A 20,979-nucleotide genomic window follows, 5' to 3' on the forward strand; every position below is an offset into this window, starting at 1 on the left:
ACTTTTGTTACTGCTTAGACATCAATTTCAACGGAATTATAACTTTTACAGACGCCGTAGTGATGGACACGAACACAAGAAGCCGAGCCGGAGCAGTTTACGACCGTTACAAAATGGGAGTTACAAAAAGAAACTACGCGTCGATACAGAACAGCGATGGTGAGGCATGAAAACGAAAACAACTGACAGCTCTTGACAACAAACCGAAACTTTCGACCGCTCGATTGAAAAGGCTTTTATAACAGTTTTTCGATTATACCACTTATGAGAATGTTATTTTTAACGTATCGCTATGTTTGAATATTTAATATGTATTTTCCAAGAAAATATTTGTTTTGTGATAAAATTTCAGTGTGCTTTGCTAAAAAATTTGCTTTACATATTTTCACTTATTTTGCCACCAGTAGTCACCAAAACAAGGCCTAAAATTATTCTGAAGGGAACCGATCAATGAAATTATTCGGAAATTAGGAAATTATTTCTACGTCAGAAATAATTAGGAAATTATCCCAACTGGCATTTATTGCGAAAAGTAGGTTGTTGTTTTAATTTGGTTCAATTAAGAGCCTTGAAGCTCTTCAATATGTTCGTTCTTTACACATAGTGAAAACACACAGAATGATATGGGTTTTTAGTTTGGTTTTTATTTCATTTGTGCATAGGATAGGGAGAGGGTGTTGTACATTTCATCAAAATGAAATCATATCACAATTGGTTGACATAATAATTAATATTTAATTCATAATGTATAATGCGCTTTGAGTATATTCAATACGTATGTTTGTAGCAGTTGCTGGATGTCATTTCTGACTTCAAAAGAAACGAAACTCATTGTGGTTAACATTTTGAGGTCATGAGATGAGTTTGTGTTTAATATTCATCGCATATCAGGTGGCACAGAATTGGCCCAATAGCAAAACGGAAACAAAACACTAAGATGCACAGTTAATTACATGTATTAAATACATATAGTACATATATGGCATAAACAGCATTGTTTCTAGTGATTGGTCTGCTCTACTCCAATAGAAAAACCGTTCCGATATTTACAAACAAAAGAACATCGCGCAATGAGAGTCTTCATATCGGAGGAAAAGAACCGAAAAACGATCGATAGAAAATGCTTTCAAAAGTTATTCAACTCTTCCGAGTTTAAAATTTCGAAATCACTATCCTTGTCATCGTCTGAAGAATTTTCATGTTTCGACGACGGTTGTAACAACCGTGTTGAACGTATCGCGCCGCCGATGGCGTCGATGATGATAGAGCTTTTGGACTGCTCGGAAGGAATTGCCCCGGAACCGCTGCTGCTGCTGCCACTGCCAGTTGGTCGCTGGACAGTAGTTGCATTCATTAAGCACTGAAACATAGCGCCCATCAGCGCGCTGTTTGCTGGGTTCACCGCACAAGATGCAATATTGAGTTCAGTTGTGTCATTACTCCCTGCAGAAACACGCTTTTGTCTGCTTTGCTTCATTTTCTCTGATACAGTGCTTTTTGTCCGACTACGAGCCTCGGAAGACTCCCCACCGAAAGAGAGGCCGCTCGAGATGTTCTCGTCCGAATCAGACGAACTGTTCGCATTAAAGTGACTGATTTTAAACTGTATCCGTTCGTCGCACACTTCTTCTATGGCGGTTTTCGTACCATTTGTGCACCTCTTACGCACCATTTGCGAGCCACCATCGTCCATGAATAATTCGTCACTGCTGGAGTCACTCTGTTCGACTGTTTCTAATTCCCTACTACCATCCTCCGGTAACAGCATCCTAATGTACAGCTCATCTTCTCCGTAATTGTCTCCTTCTTGGGCGGATTTCTCGTTGCACCAATCAATGTGCATCGGAATATCGCCCTTCTCTCCAACCTCTTTTAGCAGCGACTGATTAAGTTCGTTGATTTCTGGAAGAAACTCTTTTACCTCTAGCTCGAACTGCTGCTCCTGGATAGTAGCTATAAAGAAGAAAAAAAAACCATATAAATGCATTAACGGCATGCAATGCGTAAATCGTGTGCTCTTTCAAATCATACCAGTATCGTTGCTAAAGACTACTTTAATATCGTATGTCCATTTTATGACCACTCCTAGCACTAGCAGGGACATTAGTATCATCCACCAAGGAAGCACGAAAAACAAGATGATTGGCGTGAGAACAGTCACTACTAGCGCAATTGTAAAGCCATAGGGTCTACTGTTTCGCAGTGTGCAACAACGTGCTCTTGCTTTCGCGATCGCTGTGTCGAGGCGCGAAGAAGTCTGCAACTGCACCGAAGAACAGTGCCGACACCAGAGCGCTCCGAGCGACACGGCGCCTACCATAGCCGCTGGCCGACAGTCGTACCTGCGAAACGGAAGTGAAAATAATTTTGATGGCAACAAAACAACATGAGAAGTTCCTTTCGCGCGTCTCACCACTTACCAGAAAGTGCCACAGAGTAGCGCCACAAGAAGTAACGTTCGCAAAGCCGTGTCGGAATTGCACCACGTCTCGCCTCGCCACCACGTCTCGCCTCGCCACCACGTCTCGCCTCGCCACCACATAGTTGACAATTTTTCGCTTAACGTCTTCATGGACTGTGATCAGACTCAAAAGTCAATTGTTGAAAGAGAAATGGAAAATGAACCAACTTGAATAAATCGATTGCGGAGCGGAAACACAATTTCGCAAACAGACCATAAATAACTAGCCCTTTTGGTACTAATCCGTGTGCGTCCACTTCTACCACTGAGCTACGCAACAAACATCATACGCGTTAAGAGGCAGTGTGTTTTGGATTTCCCTAGCATTTGTTTACTGTTTTTCGTTGTCCATTTGAGGACGAACGCTGTATCATTGTTGTTCGACACGGAAAACGCCCGTTTCAGAAAAACAAAGGCCAATAAATGAATGGCGCACTCGATGCGTACGATTTCGCCCGAAGACCGGCAACGTGATTGCCTACCATTTAAATCAATCCTACTGGTATGCGTGCGAGCGGCGAAATGGATGATACGCTTTCCACCGACCCAATGACTAGCAGAAACCTAGATTTGTTGCGCGAAGGACGCAAGTACACTTCATTTAAAAATAACTATTTCTCCTCACATTTACGTTCCTGTACTGCGAACAAAATATACAGCGCTGTGTGCGAACGTTTCATTGTAAAAAGAAGAATTAAATATAGTAATGGACAACGCATGGATAAGTTCTAAAGGCCCACTATGGCATCAATTTGCCACTTTACCAAGTGAGTTTGAGTTTGAATGCGAACTTAAAACTGTGAACGGCCGGAGAGACGGTTTTACGCAACACTAGCGACACTTGATGATTGCACACGTTACAACGCAAATGCGTTTTACGAATGACTACGTCTTTGCTATCGTCATTTACGATTCGTCGCCACCGCCGCGCAGTGATAAATTATTCGCAAAAAAGTTACACCGAGTTGGCCATATGACGTAGCGGGTTGCGTTGGAAAACCAGCGGCCACAGGAAACCAATGATTTGGCCGTTGCTCACGGATGTTTTTGCAATCATGCTATTTATGTGAAGGCACAACCTGGAAGTTGCAAAAGTCTGAATAGAGCATTGCAGCCATTATCCTGAGCTGAATGCCATTTAGCACCTGCCATATTGAGTAGCTTCCAGCTTCCGGTCAAGCTATTTGGGTCACGATCAGATGGAGATTACTAAAACAATGCATATAAGTTAAAAAAACACTACATTGGTCCCTGCTCACGGTACGGAAGCCACCGATCCCTGCTCGCATTTGCAACCAATAGGGCAATAGAAAAGAATGAAATCCAAATCACTTCTGTTGATTCTACCAAACACACGATTAGCAGCACTTATTTACCTTTCTTATCATAGGATACGCTTACGCTGCGATGCTCGGACACTACACAAAATTGCTTGGATAAACTAACACAGCACATAGCCTAAAGGAAACGAGCATAATGGCGAACGAAACGGCGGCGGATTTCACCGTAGTTTGATAGATGAAGCTCTGTTTTGTTCCGTAATAGAAGAACGAAGAAATAAATGTGGCCTACTTAAGAACCCTAGCGTGAGTGAAGTATTCCGTGAGCAGAAAGGCAAAAATACACCTTGTACAAGCAAGGGAGAACCGATATTTGTATCTTTTTGCAGTGTGGGCGTGTGTATGTGTTTAGATAATGGTAAAAATGTGTACAAACACGAAAAACATTTTGACGTCCACTCCGCATGGCAGATTCATACAGAGCTTGCGCCCGAGGCGACAGAAACAGAGAAGGCATTGAATTTAAATTTTCTTTTGTTCCTTCTTTTCCTGTTGCCCGCTTCGCCGTCTTCAGGAAGAGCAGGTGCTGTAAGAATTTGGATTCTCAGTATTATGTTGCAGCGCGAAGCTACTGCAATTAACAAAGAGAAAGGCAAAACAGAAATAGAAACACTTGTTTTGCTACTAAACAAATCATTCACGTATTAAATTCATCCAAACGCAAATTATCCTTCAACAACAAATTGGATCATGAGAACTTGAAATAGATATCAAATTGCAAAACCCTATATAACAACACTCGCAACAGCTGCGGCCTCCATGTGCAGAACAAATACATCGCAAAGTGGATAATGCGAAACCATTTATAGTATACTCTACCCGCACAGAGCGCGCTATTTCCTACGAACTAGAAGCATCGTATTCTATTCCGCAACACAAAGCTGATTCGGAATAGTTAACCCGCTATCCGTATCGATGCTAGCTTTTAATATTTTCAAAGTATTTATTGAGCAGCGCTCACAGCACCGAAAGAACGAAGGAAAAAAGTCAAAGTAGCGTTTTAACGGCATTTGCTATGAAGCCATCGGTCTGGTCGGTTTTATGGCATTTTTTATAGGATGAAAAGGGGAAAGTTGTGCGGCCCCGGTTTGTGCGATGCGATAGAAACGTCAATCAGGCACAGAAAAGGTGAAGTATGGGGATCGTAGTTCACATCGAATGTGGAATACGAACGAAATAAGTGTAACGAAAAAGTCCAGGGCACGATTTTTCGTTTTACTTTTTGCGGTAAGTTTGAAGATTTCCGCCTCGAGTGAGGAAAACTTGCATTCGTTCCTCGTTTTGCCCTTAGCTTGTAGTGCTTCATCACGACGACGACGGCCTCAGCGCAACATTAGCTATCAACCGATTGATCTTTCGCTATGGCGTATTTGGCATTTTTAATGTTTGTTTATTTTCGTCATCTAAATTGCTAACTCTCGATTTCGTTGTGTGTCACAATTAAGCAAAAATATGAAGAATTAAGTTCACCGAAACACGGCTGTAGCTGAGTACCAGGGTGAGCAGCAATGGTGTGTGTTTGCGGTGTGTTTTTTGCTTCCTAAAATTACTAATCTGCTTGTGAGTTTAACTCTTTTCGAGCGTAGTGTATGATGTAAAGTATCTACGTGTAGCCATTCGTAGCACTCGCTACTTCGAGTACAGTTATGGCAGTATGAGCTACGAAACTTTTCCACTACTTCAATTAACTTTCTGGTGATTAACTTGCAGGAGAAGCTTCTTCTTCTGGTGAAAAGTACATTGGTAAAGTGACTAATAGTTCTTTAAAGTTTTGTGCAGAACGTTAAATTGTGAAACGACAACAAGCGAAAATATCTTTAATTTATTTGTACACAAAATGTATTTAGACTAATTTTGGGAACAAGTTTAACAGCATTGTTTCGTTCGTAGGTTTCATTGCAGATTTTCTTTCAACGTGTCTTGCTGTGCCAGTTAAAAAAAACGTAAAAAAAGAATCGTTCGTATCTCGCACCGGTGTTAATGTTTCACAGCCGACACTTGGCATTTGCTGCTAGAGAAAACATAGTTCAATGTTCTTAGGCCGGAATAATTAATTTTCCGTTGCGTCCGTGATTAACTTGCAGTCGAAGCTAAACCGCGATCTGGGCGCACCCCACGGTATCCTTATAATTGTAAGATGCTCGTAAAAATATTAAAATGAGAGCTGCGTAATTCATGCAACGTCCACACTCTTTCTTTTCAGCGCCCGCAAGTGATCGAATGCGTGTTCTCGAACGTGCTGCCAGCGAGTGCTGCGAGCCGAGTGAATCTGTTTCGGTTATCCTCTTGATTTTCAACAACTTTCTGCTCTGCTTCTTCGCTACCCCCGGGCAAGTGGTCTGCCGGGGGATTTGTTAACATCAAGCTGGATCTCTTGCGGTGGACCGTTTGTTTCGTAGGCTGCTTGGCACTTGTTGTGGCCGAGGCTGTCGCTCACGAGCAGCACTCTGCCCAACAGTCGCAGCAGCCGAGCACCGAAGAAACGACCAAGGAGACGGCAATATTTACGGTAGATTCACCGCTGCCACGGGCATCTACGAGCCCTAATGAATCCGTTTGGACCAAGGATGAAAGGATAGTGGCGTTGGAAGATCGACACTCACCACACCATGCACATCATCCTGCCGATGAAACAGCTTCGGCTGCGGCCTCGACGTTTGCAGTTTCAGCGTCGGCGTCATCCGGAAGCGGTGACGGCACGGTGCCGTACGCCTCATCCAGTATCAGTGCCAGCCATGGGCGAGGATCGCATGAACGAATCGACGAACGAAACGATTCAGACCGGCCTCAAAATGATACGCACGTTCAGCAGCGTTACATACATAACAGTAATGACACAACGTTTCGTTTGCTGTTGACTTCGGCGCAGAAAAAAAGCGGTGCCGATGGACGAGATGGTGCTAGTGGGACCACGGCCGTACGTGATGCCGATAGCTGGCTGTGGGTGCAGTTTGCCTGGTCGTGGCCAGATTGTTTCTCACTTGGACTTCGGGAGCATCTTTACTATCAACTAGGCCATGCGTTGTTTCTACTGGCGTTTCTGGCACCAAGCACGGCCTGTGGTGCCCTATGGCTACGCTGTGCCGCACTCGCCGGTTGCATTCTAATGGGACTCTGGGGTTGGCTTGTCGCTTGTAGCCTTGATGCTGTTGGCTGGTTCGGACTGTTCCTGGGCGTTAATGCTGTGTACGCGGTAGCGTTGCTACTCAAACTACGGCCGGTTAAGTTCGAGCGGGAAATCGAATCGGTAAGTAACGAAAATGGTGATCTGTATCATGTAATTTCAGGCTCTTTGGAAAAAGACTTGTCTCCGGTGGTCTAACAGCTGCCGAGCAATCAGTTGAGAGAACCTTGCTACATTTCCACACAACATTCAACACATTTGGAGTCTCAATTGGTTTGAATTTAATATATAAAATTGATAAGCTTTTAAAAGGTACAAAATTGAACTAAATAACTACAAGTACTGCCCTTGTATGTACTGTACTGCCACTGATAAATGACTTAAAAATTGTCATAGGCGCTGTGCGGCATGCTCAAAGTATTTGTTGCACAATTATCATTACTTGAAGTATTCGTTTATTTATGTAAGCACAGACAGAGGTTTGTCTGTGCCAGAATGTGTTACTGCTTACGGTTCAATTAATGATAGTGCTTATTTACGAACACAATTTGCAACTTCACTCGGGCAATCAACGGCCTAGGGAAAGTAATTGTTTGTTTTAGTCTTAAAGTCGTTACTATTTTAGTTATTTTCCTTTTCTTCGAGCTTTCGCTCATGCAACAATCGTAATTGCTTATGATCCCTCACTATTCTACTATCGTTATTAATGGAATATTCTATTTTGAACTAATTTCCAATGCTCTAACACTCTATCACTTGAACATTTACTTTCTTGTTCTTGTGGCGATGTGCGGCACTGTGTACATACTAAAATGAGAAACTAAATCGATAGGAACCACATCGAATCTTATCCGTTCGTAGTAGGAGTATCGGCAGCATTCGTGTAGTGTTCGCTAATCTAAACGGTGTTGGCACAAAAACCGAAAAATCTTCAAGCTTCACTGTAGCAATTTCATTGCTCATGAACGGTTATACTTTCACACACGCCCTCCGTGTTCTCTCTCGTTAACTTTTTCTACAGGATTGCTCCTTTTCGTATACTAGCATACACAAGTTTTGGGGTTTGTGGTACGCCCTATAAAAATAAGTTATCACAGAGTAAATGTATCCTTACCGGGGAGGGTGTCCAAAGATGGGTGAAGGTTGTTATTTTTTTTGTTCGCGAACCAAGCCAATCAAGCTAACCGTTCTGTATTCAATCTGTTCTTTAAACCGTGTTCGGTTCCGTTCCCTTGCACCAAATACTGAACGATTGGGGAAGTCTTGAGGTGGCGACACCCAAAGTGCTGCTTCTCTTAAATACTGACAACTGAATGATTGCTGCTGATGCTGCTGATGTTGGTGCCATATGCTCGCGATGAGTACCGTATCAGGCTTGGAAGGCGAAGCGCGAACCAGTTTTGAGATTGCAAGAGAGCTGTGCGAATGGAGGGGTGGGTGTTGGTGTTGTAGCGAAACACCGCCGCGTTCGTCAGTTGATCGTGGGATGAAAGATGAATACCGCACAGTATTCTGTTGCGAACAAAATGCATGCATCGGATCGGCGCCGGAATCGGATCGGATCGGAGCATCCCGTCCAGCCCTCGCTTCAGACGTTCACTTTCGTCGCTAGGTAGAGCAGATGGATGCAGGTGCACGAGAGCGACACGATGTTGAGGATCGCCGTGGTCATGTGGATTTGGCGAAACTTTTTGTGCGTCGCCTTATAGTGGTCGGAGCGTACGAGCTGCTCGCTCGATCCGCCCTCGTACTGGCCAACCTCCTGCCCGATGCTGGCCTTCGCCTCGATGCGATGCTTTTCGTGCATCAGACGCAGCATGGGTGGTGCAAGGTAGAGGCGAACAATGAGCTCAAGAGCCGCCGTTAGGGCGAGCACTATGATCTGCAGCAGATCGGCCGGTTCCCAGTAAGCGAGTGGGCGGTGGGCCAGCTCCGGTCGATGGTTTCGTCGCAGCTCAACGAAACTGATAAGGCTGATTGTGCTGAGCCCGGTCCCGAGTGCGAAGTACTTTGGGAAGAGCACCTCCTGGATCAGCCCGAACGTGTGTCGCGGTAGCGAGAAGTACAAAGCCAAGCCTACACGAGCGGAACAGAAAGAAAGAGAGGGAGCGTTAGGTCCCGCGGCGTTCGGAGCGGAGCTAGTGAAAGAGGACTTACCCGATACGAACGTCATCCAGATTTGCGCACCGAAGTGTATCGTGAACGAGCCGAGATAGGCGAGCTGCGTGAACAGTTGGCTAGCCACATTCGGCTTCCCGTCCGCGTCGACGATTGTGCGGTGCGCCCCACCGGCCGCTCCGTCCGATCCGAGCAGGTTCGGCCAGAGCGCCACGAGGACCAGCGACGTCACGATGGTCGTTATCGCGTGGCTCGGTTGCGTTGTGCTGGTCAATATTCTGTAATCGCACCGGGAACCGGGAGAACGAGAACGACACCGTTACAAACACTGCGGGGCACGCGGGGAACACTAGCATAGCGGTAAACCGCGTTGCTCTTACCTGTACGCCGTGCTTTGCTGGAACCGTTGCGCTCGATCGCGGATGGCTATCAGCAGTTGGCGCGTGACGCGGGTCGCCCGCCCAAGGATGTCCTGGTGCAGCTCCAGATGCTCCGGCGGCACTGCCGAGACCTCTTCGGCTTCGGCTCGGGTGCAGTCCGCCCCGGGTTTCGTGGACAGCTTGGATTCTCCCTGCCGGTCCGGTGCCAGCGCCGGCGACGTCGATACTACGGAGCGAATGCAGCACATCATACACACTGGTGCTTCGGTGGTCCCTTGTCGAAACGGAACAGCGCGGGTTCGATTAACTCGCTCACTCGCGTCACGGATCGATCGGAGAGCTGCTGCTACGTATCACTGCCGGTGCTGTGCGCCGAATGAGTCCCTTCCGCTCGGGCAGCCATCGTATATATAAGACTTTATTTTCGATCCACCCTTTCGCCGCCCGCCGGGGCGCCACCCCCAGCGCCACCGTGCGTAGGCGGCTTTGTGTGTGTGCGCCGGCCTCCACGGATCCTGTGACAGTGGTGGTAGGCGCTGTACAGTGCTTCGTCACGTGCTTCGAGCTCGCTTATCGACGGCGGCGGACCCGGCGACCCCCATGACGCAGCGTGATGAAACAGTGGACATCGGTCTCGCAACTCCATCCTGCGTCCCGTCGGCATATTGCCATAAATGGTACCCAGTGTGCCGTTTGATTTTTATGCTCCAGTCGCGCGCGTGTCACACACATACGCCCAACTCCGACCGCGGCGACTTTTGCGTCTGCCGATGCCGATAGTGTGTGTGTGCGTGTGTTTGTCGCGGTCGGCGCACGTGCGCGCGTGTAAACTATCGCGGGAATTTCTCCGTGACGTCGTCGTGGCGGCGGATTTTCGGGCGGGAAATTACCTTTATTTTTAGCCCAGGGCATTGCCATTTTGGCAAAGCAGTGGGCTTTCGGGAGGGAGTGAATGAACTAACGCGTTTCTGGAATTAGTGGGTTTTTACCACGAGCATCATCATAATCTGCATCTTCAGAGGTGAGGTTCGCATGAGGTGGCATCGCCTCGTTATCGGACGGGAAGAACGGGGGCACAATTGAATAAGCTAGTCTCGTCAATTGGGCGCTGGTTCTATAGTTTGTGTTTCCTCTGTCGGTTCTACAAAACGTTACGCGTTCTGTGACCCAGTAAACCCAGGAGAGAGCGGAGGGACCACCGAGAGGTGTTTAGACACGTATAGGATCTGGTGGCCGGGTCTTAACGGATAAATTGCCATCGCCGCCGCCGACGTTGCAAATATGCGTACGCGTATATGTGCGAAATGTGCGGTCTACGAGCGTGTGGTCTACGTGACTAACCGCAAGTCCGCCACGAAACCGCGAACAACACGCGATCGTGTGCCGACGTGTGTAGGAGAGTGAGAGAGAAATGATGAGGGAGCGGGAGAGAGACAGAGAGCCAGACCCATAAAAAAAGGATGATACCCCCAAAAGAAGGCCGCTGTTTCCTGGCGCGCACCGCAATGGGCAACCCTTCGTCTCGCACGGCGGGCAGGCCTGCGCTCACCGGTTTTTCGAATGATATTAATTTGTCACTAATTAAATGATAATTCATGATAATTTATTCGAATGATATTAACGCTCTGAAAAGATAGTGGAAAACCTTAGCAACTAACTGCACACTGTTGTCACTATGGGAGCCTTTCAGGGTTCAGAACAGTTGAATTTCCCCCCCGCCAAACATTACTGCCAAACGACGCGGTGTTGTCAGTGAGTACTTTCTGCAGTCCTCAGGCGTACACATACACTTGTTATATGTTTTCAATGCAGGTGAAATCTCGTGGCATCGATGATATGGACGTCACTCACTATCTTCCTGGTCGACGCGCCACCGTTGATTACTTTTGCCTTGGGCTGGGTACTACCCGTTTCACTAACATGACCCAAACCACAATGTCTTTTCTCATTTGCTTTTTCATTGTGGGTTACGGTTCACCCCCACATGGATAATGAAATACAATTTTGAATTATTTTGTTGAATGTAAGAGATGCTATGAAATACGAGGATGGAAAAAAATTAAATCAAACAACTAAAAACAAAGTTAAAACATCAGACAAGTTATATTAATAATATTTCGCTTATGTTTCGAGATCACTACTATGCGTAACATATTTGAGTCATACAAATTCAGTACACCCGAAATTGCTTTGGTGTTCTAAAACTTTAAATTAAGTTCTGCGTTGTTGAACAGTTTCGACCTCGATTAAAACGAAACATCACTGTTAACTGTTTTCAAAAGGATGCATATGATCAAACACTAATGCATTTTTTTTTTTAATTTTCTTGTTGATAGAATTGTTTACTTACCTAAGCAGATTTTGTTGAACTACTTTGTGTTTACTTTGACCTTTGCTTCCTTATGCTGATTGGGCGCGCTTATAGGAGAAAGGTTCAATTCCTCAAATATGTAGCATAGCCCCTCACCAAAGAGCGCCTCACCAGTCCAAGAGCACTTTTTCCCAGAATAAAGATGGTGTTAAAACGGGGCCGATAGGGAAAAGTCGTTGTGCTTTTCAAATTGACCGTTCTTTGGGTGGGGAAACTGTTTGAGAACACGGGGATTTCTCACTGGGGAACTGGAATTTCTTATGCCCAGCAGTTTTGATAAGTTGAACGCGATCCTTATTTTAGTGTAGCTTAGATTGTTCGAATGTCAGCAAGATTGTGCCTCATTTTCGTCGAATAGGCTTGCAATTCTACCCCGTTGATAGTAGCCGTCGGTAACGCTCGTTGTTGTCACGCAGCTTGCCATAGATTCCACTCCCGCCCCCCCGGGCCCTCAACAACCAATACAAATTGGGTCGGGTGTCCGGCGTGACCCAGGGGGTTTGGCGTGGTTCCAAAAAACCCGCCCGTAAAAACCCGAAAGCAACATAATTTTAAAACTATCTCTTGCGCAGCCCAAGACCGCTTGGCGGGGGTTCCGGAAAAAGTAGCAGAAGACAAAGAAGTGGTCTCGTGATTTCTTTGTAGTTTTTACTGCCTCCATTCATATTTATATTATCATTTGACGTTCACTTCGTCGGCAGGTTTACGGCTAGGTTTGGAGGTTTCTGTCCAAAAAACCAGTGTCTTGTCATGCGTCTTAATCATACGTTGCTTCCCCTTAATTCCGCAACGTGGATGATCCCGAGCCACACTCCGCGATAAAAGGCTCTGAAGCGAGAAAGGGTGGTGTCGCCATCAACTGTTTGTTGTCATTGATTCGCAAACCCTCTCTGTCACTCTGATACCATTGGCGGTCCCGCCAGACCCGTTTCCAGACCCGTAAGCATCTCCTCGTCCTGTGCTATAAAAGCTTAATATACTTTACATTTGACACACTAAGCAACATTCGCAACAAAGGTACTAAAGTAACCTTCGAGCGTGACGTGTGACGGTTGGTGATACCTAAAACCTCAAACAAACTCTTTTTTTCTTCTTCGAGCAACTGCCGTTGCGCTTCTTTTCAGCTGATGTGTGAGATTGGTTTCACCGCTTGACACGCGCTCCACTCCACCACTACAAACGCGTGGGAACGCGCGATAGTGAACACATGGGCGCTGGGCTGCGGCAGCAGGGTGTTGCTGCTTGCAGCAGGTGGCAACAGACGCTGCAACATGCGACCTTCCACGCCGGTGCCGCAAACTCGCTCGCCCCCTCTCGAATTTATGCTCCCGGGTTGTGGGCTCGGTCGGTCAGTCGGCGGTTTGTGGGCGATAGCCGAGAGTGAAGCTTAAGAACTTCCGCCAACTAATGTCCGGCCAGGGCGCCACTGACTGCGCGTCGGTTATAGTCCCGCCCGGGCGATGGATTAAGATAGCTTGGCGCGGACCGCTGTATCGACTTCGCACTTCGTCCGGTGTCCGGTTCGAGAGTTCGGTCGCGGGGTACGATGAGTTGGCCAATCGCCATCGCTTATCAACAAAACAAGCGTCATGATGATGCATCAGCGCGTGCCAGGTGTTGTTGCGGCCGTTGTTCATTGTGCTACATGCATTTTCGTCAGTGTCGACGGGTCAATCTCCACAGTCAAACTGGCGCACACACTCAATCAGATCGGCAGTCGACTCGAAAGGAGGAAAGTCAATTTAAAGCTCCTTACATATGGCGCACAGCAGTTTTTCTAGCTATACTTCGGAAGGGCTAACTAGGGCATCTTGGGAATAATATTTGCTGTTGGAGTTGGAGTTATTCAGGACTCTGAAGTGGAGACAGAAGGTTCTCTACCGCGAACCGGTGGGGGGAGTCTCTCTTGCAGACCGCTCGGCGGTGGTTGCCGGATAATGACGATAAATCCTGCTTGCTTATCGCCCTTAACTGGTCGCATCAAAATTGCTTTAATTTGGTGGCTGACTGATGGTTTATATCGCGTCTTCGCGTCAGTTTGTACTGGGTGTGGTGGTTGGCCATGATGATCTACGGACGAGCCGAAAATACGGCTAAAAACTTCCTTATTAAAAGTCAACAACTATCAACTGTGTTTTGGCCGAAAATTTTTCTCTCAACTGACCATTTTTCCTCTTCGACATTGCAGGTGTACGTGGCCTTGTTCAAGCCGTTGCGTGTGTCACGCCACCAGTTCAAGAAGGTGCTGAACTGCATGAAGATCGTGCGGGCGCTCAAGTTCCAGGAAATCTATGTGCAGGAAAAAGTTACCAAAGTTGATAGTTTGTCACTTGTGCTGTCGGGAAAGTAAGTAATCGGCGCGTGGCGAATGCCCGACAAACCCCCACATTAGCGGCTCGCTGTGGCTGTGTCCTGCTCTTCTCCTGCATGGCGATGGAAGTCCGGCCGGGACGGCCGGAAAACGCATCACGTATCACGAAGCGTACATCGTACGGCGCGTACATCAACTGCACGGCATGATTGGCACCCTCGCCTCAAACAGCAGACCGCCCACCTTCTCGTGCCGCGCCCCCCTGCGCGTACTCCGTTTCCGTTTTCCGTTGCACAATAATCATTTTGCATTGCTCAAAAAGAAAACGCGCTTTCCTTCGATCAACGATATGCAGAACCTTTGACCGGTTCGCTGCCTGTCCTGCGTGGACACTGTAATGAAGTAGCTGGCGACTTAGCGTTATAGTTGAATACTATGGCGCACAGTTTTGGAATCGTTTGGTTCGCGGCACATTGCGCGACAAAAAAGGCACCGACTCGACACACGCCACTCCGTCATTGGTTTTTTTTGTAGGTTTAGTATGCTGTGTACGCACCTGTGATACACCCTTTGAAACGCCCGAATGTTGAGGCTCCCCAGCAGGACCCTACCGAGTGGCTTGGTCGAGGCCGAGTGGCTTCTTTGTCATATGGTGTGCCGGCAAACTAGTCAGCATCTTGATTGTGCGAAAATGCTCTCTTATGCACCGCCCGTGCTATACACTACGCATCTCATGCTACCGTGTAACGTAAAGCAACGCATCGCAAGAGTCTTCGCGCGTGTGTTTCATTGCCTTCGCCAGCCTTCGCAATACCTCTAGAGACGGTGGAAAGGGCAGAAACTACTGCGCCCTCTTAGAACACATAATTAACAACATAAACTGCCCGACAACCTCTCTCTCGATGTCGTCGTATACGCACTGTCATTTTACGGAGCTTTTTTGATACATAATTTAAGAGAGACAGCGATCACCATGCAGTTGTGTTCGTAGGGGCGTAGGCTGCTGTTTATGTTTTTCATTACCAACGTCGGTACGTGTTCTAAGAGGTAGTAATGTCGGTCGTTTCCACCGCCTTTTGATTATACCCAACCCAGCTACCGGCCAAGTGAGCAAGCATTGTTTTTATATCTTTGTTTTTAATTAATTCTATCGATTTCATTTCCATTGTGCAGATTAGTAGTTTCACAGAATCAAAAAGCGCTTCATATAGTATTTCCCCATCAGTTTCTCGATTCACCCGAATGGTTCGGTGTCTCAACCGACGATTTTTTTCAGGTATAGACCTTTTTCTGTTCTCTATTTGCGTCCGCTAGCCGATAAGAGCGATCTTCTAATGCGCTGTAACCGCGGACCCGCCTGTGCCTTCCCTACCCGCCACTACCCGGCATCCGTCTTCCCCCGGCTGAATCCCACCTTCCCACACACCTATCCGCTCGCCCGCCTGGCTGGGATTCTCTGGTTATTCTCATCCTTTTAGGTGTCCATCATGGCGATGGAGGAATCGCGCGTCCTGATCTGGCATCGTGACAAGTTGAAGCTGTCGATCATGGCGGAACCGTTCCTGCAGACCGTGTTCGACCACATCCTCAGCAGGGACGTAGTCAAAAAGCTAATACAGGTCACCCAAGTGAGTACAGAACACTATAGACAGAGGCGAGCGTTGGCAACCTCTGCGAAAGCATTTAGCCACTGAAAGCACGCCCGGCTCGCCTCGAACCACCCGTAGGTCAGTGAAACGATGGCCCAGAGCAACGATTGCATCTCGTCCGGCGATGGAGACGACTCGGAGGACAAACCGATGCTAGTGATAAAAAGCAAGATGTCCGACAACGGAGGTCACGGCATTACCGCCCTCATAAATCGTCAACTACAAGGTAAGTTACGTTGGGGGGGGGTTTTAGGTGTGCACTAGGGTAGACTACTAGCGTGTGTTTGTGTATGTGTGTTCGTGTGTTTGTATGATGTACGTAGGAACCATTGGCACGACAGAAGAGTGTGCGACGGTGCTGCGACGAACTTTATGCCAATGTCATCCGCGCTTCGCTGATAGGTGCATCATTGCCACCAATTGTTCATCATTGTCGTTTGCTTTATCTTTTGTTCTATATTGTGCATGCCCGACCTGCTTATGCTAGCCAAATGTGTGTTTCGCTAAGTGGGTTGGTGTTTTGGCTTGTTACAGAGGACCGCGAGCCAGGCTCATATTTATAGCGAACGTAGCACTTACTCCGTTTGTGCACCCAATTGATTCCAAAATTAAAACATACAGATTTTTTCCTCCAATGTCCCGAGGCTCCTACAAAAAACTAATTGCAGACCACAAAAAAGAGAGATTATACTAAATCGTTGTAAGGTGCATCACGTTGGTTAACCGTTTTTTCTAGCCAAACCAAAAATTTGGTTTTCGTTCTACTTTCACGTTACTGCTTATGCGAGATCTCTATGTTTTGTACCTTTCAAAGGTGCTTATATGTTGTACAATGAAATGGATGACAATTGGATGGAAATGTTTGAAATTGTGACACCCAGCGGGAGACATGTTTAACTTACGTTTTGTTAATCATTTCGCTCTATTATTCTGCTATTTTCATTTCGGATTTTGTTTTTCAATTTATATGCATTTTAAAATACTGATACGCGAAAAGTTCCTTTTTTCCAGTCAGACCAACTTGGTTATGGTTTTTGATGTACGATTTAAACTCCATGGTCCTTGATTACGAATCCAAATATTTCTTCTGCTAGTTACGACCAAATCCGTTCTTCAAAGAAAATAATTCTTCTTGGAAAAACTATGTATAAAATTCGGCATTGCTGTAGAAGGCTTATTACGAACGTAAAATACAAACGAACGTATGCTTCGTCAATTCTCTTGCAAAAACTAAGGAACTCTGGTGTGAAAAAGGTTGTGGGAAAAATGAATAACATAAACTAATTATAATGGTGTAAAATGTGAAATTAACTGAATGTTACAGAATTGTAGTGTATGGTGTATTTAAAAATCTCTACCATCGCAAAGCCTGTGATTTGACACGTTTTTATTTCTTGCGATAGTTTAAACAAAATGGCTAAACAGAGCTAAACAGAGCTAAACATTGTAGGCTAATTATTTCTTGAATAAGCTCAGTTTCAAATGTCGACCACTCTTGGGGGGATGCATTTTATATGCAGCAAAGTGAATGTAATTACAAAAACTGTAACATTCTAGAAAGCGGACAAAAATATTCAGTTGCTTTAATGCGTTACATTTTAGTTCACTCGTTGCTTATGATTGTTTTCGTTTATTTTTGTTTTTATGGTTTGTTTAATATTTTATTTGTTTTTTATTTTTTAGATGAACATTTTCCCCTACTGTCGACCGCGCCGCGCAATCCATTGCTTACGATCGATATGCAAAAGTTGCACGTACCTCCCGGCCATATATGCAGCACTTGGCGCTGCGACGAAGCACTCCATTCTGCTGAGCCTCTGCAACGGTTGATGGGGCGCGGTTCCGAAGCTCTCTAGAGCGGACGATGCTTGCGGTGGACGGTTGGCCGAAAAGCTATTGACAGAATTGCGCGTGTTCGAACGATTGCGAGATTTTATTTTAAGACTAAAAAGCGTCGACGGTTAACAAATATGCGATATCCCAAATATTATCTCTACCAACCAAACATCACGGAACAACGACGCACTCAAAGATGTCGATAGACAACTTATATTCCTTTTGCTTACCAGTTGCGAGATAATTCATTGCCATGTTACTAATAATTATGCTTAGGTTTAGTATGATAAGTGATTGAGTGATTGACAATTGACTAAATATTTTCTAAATTCTAAAAAAACATACAGTAGTTGTTGCAATAGAGTGGGGGTTTTTCATAAAAGACTACAGTTGGGCTCAACAAAACCAAAACAGTTTTGATGAACATCCCATCCTTTTTATACCGATGCCGATCTGCTGTATTGTCTGTAGATCGTCGACATACCCTAGCTTTGGTGCTCAGAATATTGACTTTTTTTTTTTTTGTTTCTTTCTTCTTTTATATTTAAAGTTTTTGACAAAAACCCTTGTTTAAACACCATAGCCTACCGTACCGTAGTGATGCGTCATGTCATTCCAAATTATAGTTTCAAATTTTAGTTTCCGTTTTATATTTTTTTTTTTTCGTTTCTACCCTTTCCCTGAACCCAGCGTTCCACCGTTTCTTTGTGCTTATATGCCTACCTATGTTGATTTGTTTTTCATGAGTAATAATTGATTCTGTGTCGCTGCTGCTATGAATGTTGTTACCACTATTGTCGCTATTACTTTTACTCTTCATACTTTTACCGTTGCTATTACTGCTACAAAAGCCCTTCCCCGGATCTCGAAGTATTATTACTGCGGTAAGTTTAGAAATACGTAGTTCCATCCGCAACACTCCTCCCCCACCGGCGCCCCCTCAAATCCTTTTTGCTGATTTTTTTATGTTAGCTCGTTAACAGCGGGGGTGTAGTCAGCGAAAATGATTGTTTAAAACAAGTCAACGAACTCACCGCTAAAGAGCTATTAAGGAACTGCACTTTATATTTATTATATTTTATTCACATCAAATTGGAAACCATTCAGCCCATCACGTGCGCGTCAGATCGTCTATTAGTTCCACTGCACACGGTTAGGTTAAAAACAAGACAACAACGAAGAAACCAACAATCTCCTCACTATTTATTTTAAGAAGATCGAATAGCAGGCTAGGGTCGATCATCATCGAAAACCGAGCGACGCAGAGGTTAAGTTGCAAATCTACAGCACCTGTTGGTCTATTTTAGGCTGCCATTTATTTTCCAACCAATTATCTAAATGCGAGCCTCCCAGCTGTGCAATGCTAAATTTTTTTTCTCGCGTACAAGAGAAAACACACCACTCAATATTAAGGAAAAGGATACTGTATGACCAATAACAATTCGCGCGTTGTTCTATAGTGCGGGTAAAACTGTTTTGATTTAACTTTCAAATTAACTGAAAGCGGAAATGTCACGTTGTTTTGTATTTCAAAGGTGCCGAGTGCTGCAGATAAATGCTTAACTCAACGATGGCGTTTGAACTATATAAATGTGTATCGTTCAAATTATATTCTTACCAATATCAACTCATTTGTGTAACTAGTCCATAGCGGTGGAATCCTATTTCCACGGGGGGTACCTTGAATTTACAGTAACATTTTGTTTTAATAAAACGAAACGTATATACATATATTTTAACAAGCGTTCAGTAGTTAGCAAATGTGTTCTTGTTTTAGAATGTGCCTTACCGAAACTCTGGTTTCGTGTGTACTACAGATGTTTTGTATGCTTCTATGCTCTGCTGAGAAAAAAAAACCGAATGTGCCTTTCTCACAAGTTTTCTAGCTTAATTGATGTCGTCTTACTAGATGTTTGTTACCTAGAAGTTTCTAGTTTACACAAAAAGGTGATTTTTGCTACTTAAAGTTTCCGACGTACACGTTATCTCTTTGCTTGTATGTATTTCCCTGTTCGACCTGCCCTCAGCTAAATATGATTTATACATTTCCAAAAATAATCAACAGAGCAGTGACAGATAAATGATCGCTTCTTGCTTCTACCTATTATTATTTGTCTGTTAGAACTGGAAGAACCGTATCAAGACCAACTTACGGGTTTGTGCACTCACCAAGTTGATACGCGCAAAAATACGATCTGTCTGTAAATTCTAGAATAAAAAAGCAACCTGATGCACAGTCAGAGTCCGAAAGTCGTCTTTCGCATAGAAACCGATTGATCGGTGCAGTGTAGATCGCTGATCGACGGACGACCCACTGTGCTTCTGGTTACCGGTCTATTTCTGACAGCCAGTAGCAAGCTAGCAAGGATAATTATAACCAGCCTTCGAACCTGTTTTATGCACAGCGTAGTGTCCCGAATAAGATCCAAACAGTAATGTAACTATTTCTATTCTATTCCGCTTTTAGTAGCAAACGATCATAATGCCTGGCGACTGGGGAGAATTGATGAGACTGACCACGAAACAGCGGTATAGGTGAAGGATGTCAGGAAATAGCGGTTAACTGGTGGCCTGGTGTACATGCTGCAGCGGATGCGAACATCCTTTTCAACAAATTATGTGATAATATCGATGTTAATTATAAGGGGCAGCAACGCAATGCCAATGCGAAAATTGAGCCTCTATGTATCGTTGACTAAGTTTTTGCACCGGTCACACTCATTCACAGGGGGTTAAACATATAGGTATCACTTACGAAGAATGGTAATCACTCAGAGCATATTCGGGTCCCACATTGTACTGTATTCCAAGGGTGGGCTTTGCCACAACGGACTTTGCGCTGAACGCACGTTGACGAGGTTTACTTTCTAGGTAACAATTGCCTTTCCGTTCTACTTCTAAGTAACGTCTACAATCGACCCATTGTGAAACTGAAAAACAATTTCCAAGGACAATACCATGAACGGGGCAGCTCCAGTTTTGGGATTCTATTTCTTTTCCGTTCAATCTCAACACGGCTAATTTTTCTAGGTCTATGTGTAAAGCGTTTAAAATTGAAAACAAACATCTCGGAAGCGGATGTAGAACGCATACATGCGTTCTTCTTCTATGCGTAGGAATAATATTTAACTTTGCGGTCGCTTGTCTTACCACTTTTACAATAGCCATCGTACGTAGAACGTCTCTTGGAATCAGATTATCTCGCCATAGTTGTGGTGTATTCTAATAGAGGAGGAGCAGCTTGTGCGAATCGATTTGCAATTACAGTTGCCAACGACTCTGTTTTCCTCGGTTAGGTCTACGAGGCCCATGAAAGTTAAACATTGCAGCATCAAGCGGATGTTCAGTAGCGAATAATTTTGGTTTTTTAGTATAGAGCACCGCAAGCG

General features: G+C 45.1%; 3 protein-coding genes across 3 annotated transcripts; 1 reads left to right on the plus strand and 2 right to left on the minus strand.

Annotated features, from left to right (window-relative positions):
* Positions 1-940: 940 nt before the first annotated feature.
* Positions 941-4,083, minus strand: LOC128267342 (uncharacterized). The gene is made up of 4 exons (XM_053004158.1): positions 3,838-4,083; positions 2,421-2,575; positions 2,032-2,342; positions 941-1,953 (listed from the first exon to the last, which is right to left on the minus strand). The coding sequence occupies exons 1-4, from the start codon at positions 3,847-3,849 to the stop codon at positions 1,127-1,129; spliced, it is 1,305 nt and encodes a 434-aa protein (XP_052860118.1). The 5' UTR covers positions 3,850-4,083; the 3' UTR covers positions 941-1,126.
* A 2,032-nt stretch (positions 4,084-6,115) lies between these two features.
* Positions 6,116-20,498, plus strand: LOC128278693 (uncharacterized; the record flags this gene model as incomplete). The annotated part of the gene is made up of 7 exons (XM_053017427.1): positions 6,116-7,048; positions 13,983-14,140; positions 15,279-15,381; positions 15,584-15,733; positions 15,833-15,980; positions 18,442-18,474; positions 20,058-20,498. Coding segments are annotated over 7 exons (1,593 nt in total), but the record flags the coding sequence as incomplete, so codon positions are not given.
* LOC128271447 (transmembrane protein 205) lies at positions 8,514-9,671 on the minus strand. Its single transcript, XM_053009024.1, has 3 exons — positions 9,424-9,671; positions 9,083-9,321; positions 8,514-9,001 (listed from the first exon to the last, which is right to left on the minus strand). Exons 1-3 carry the CDS (start codon positions 9,669-9,671, stop codon positions 8,514-8,516), a joined length of 975 nt encoding a protein of 324 aa, XP_052864984.1.
* Positions 20,499-20,979: the final 481 nt, after the last annotated feature.

Source organism: Anopheles cruzii, chromosome X (genome assembly GCF_943734635.1).
Source record: "Anopheles cruzii chromosome X, idAnoCruzAS_RS32_06, whole genome shotgun sequence".
Classification (NCBI taxonomy): domain Eukaryota; kingdom Metazoa; phylum Arthropoda; class Insecta; order Diptera; family Culicidae; genus Anopheles; species Anopheles cruzii.

Coding starts and splice junctions, on each gene's coding strand:
- LOC128267342 (XM_053004158.1), bottom strand. Junction 2,343..2,420: donor CTACTCTGTGGCACTTTCTG/GTAAGTGGTGAG, acceptor TCCGTTTCGCAG/GTACGACTGTCGGCCAGCGG. Junction 1,954..2,031: donor AGTCTTTAGCAACGATACTG/GTATGATTTGAA, acceptor TCTTCTTTATAG/CTACTATCCAGGAGCAGCAG.
- LOC128271447 (XM_053009024.1), bottom strand. CDS start 9,671: ATGTGCTGCATTCGCTCCGTAGTATCGACGTCGCCGGCGCTGGCACCG. Junction 9,322..9,423: donor CAGCAAAGCACGGCGTACAG/GTAAGAGCAACG, acceptor GTGCGATTACAG/AATATTGACCAGCACAACGC. Junction 9,002..9,082: donor CTGGATGACGTTCGTATCGG/GTAAGTCCTCTT, acceptor CCGCTCGTGTAG/GCTTGGCTTTGTACTTCTCG.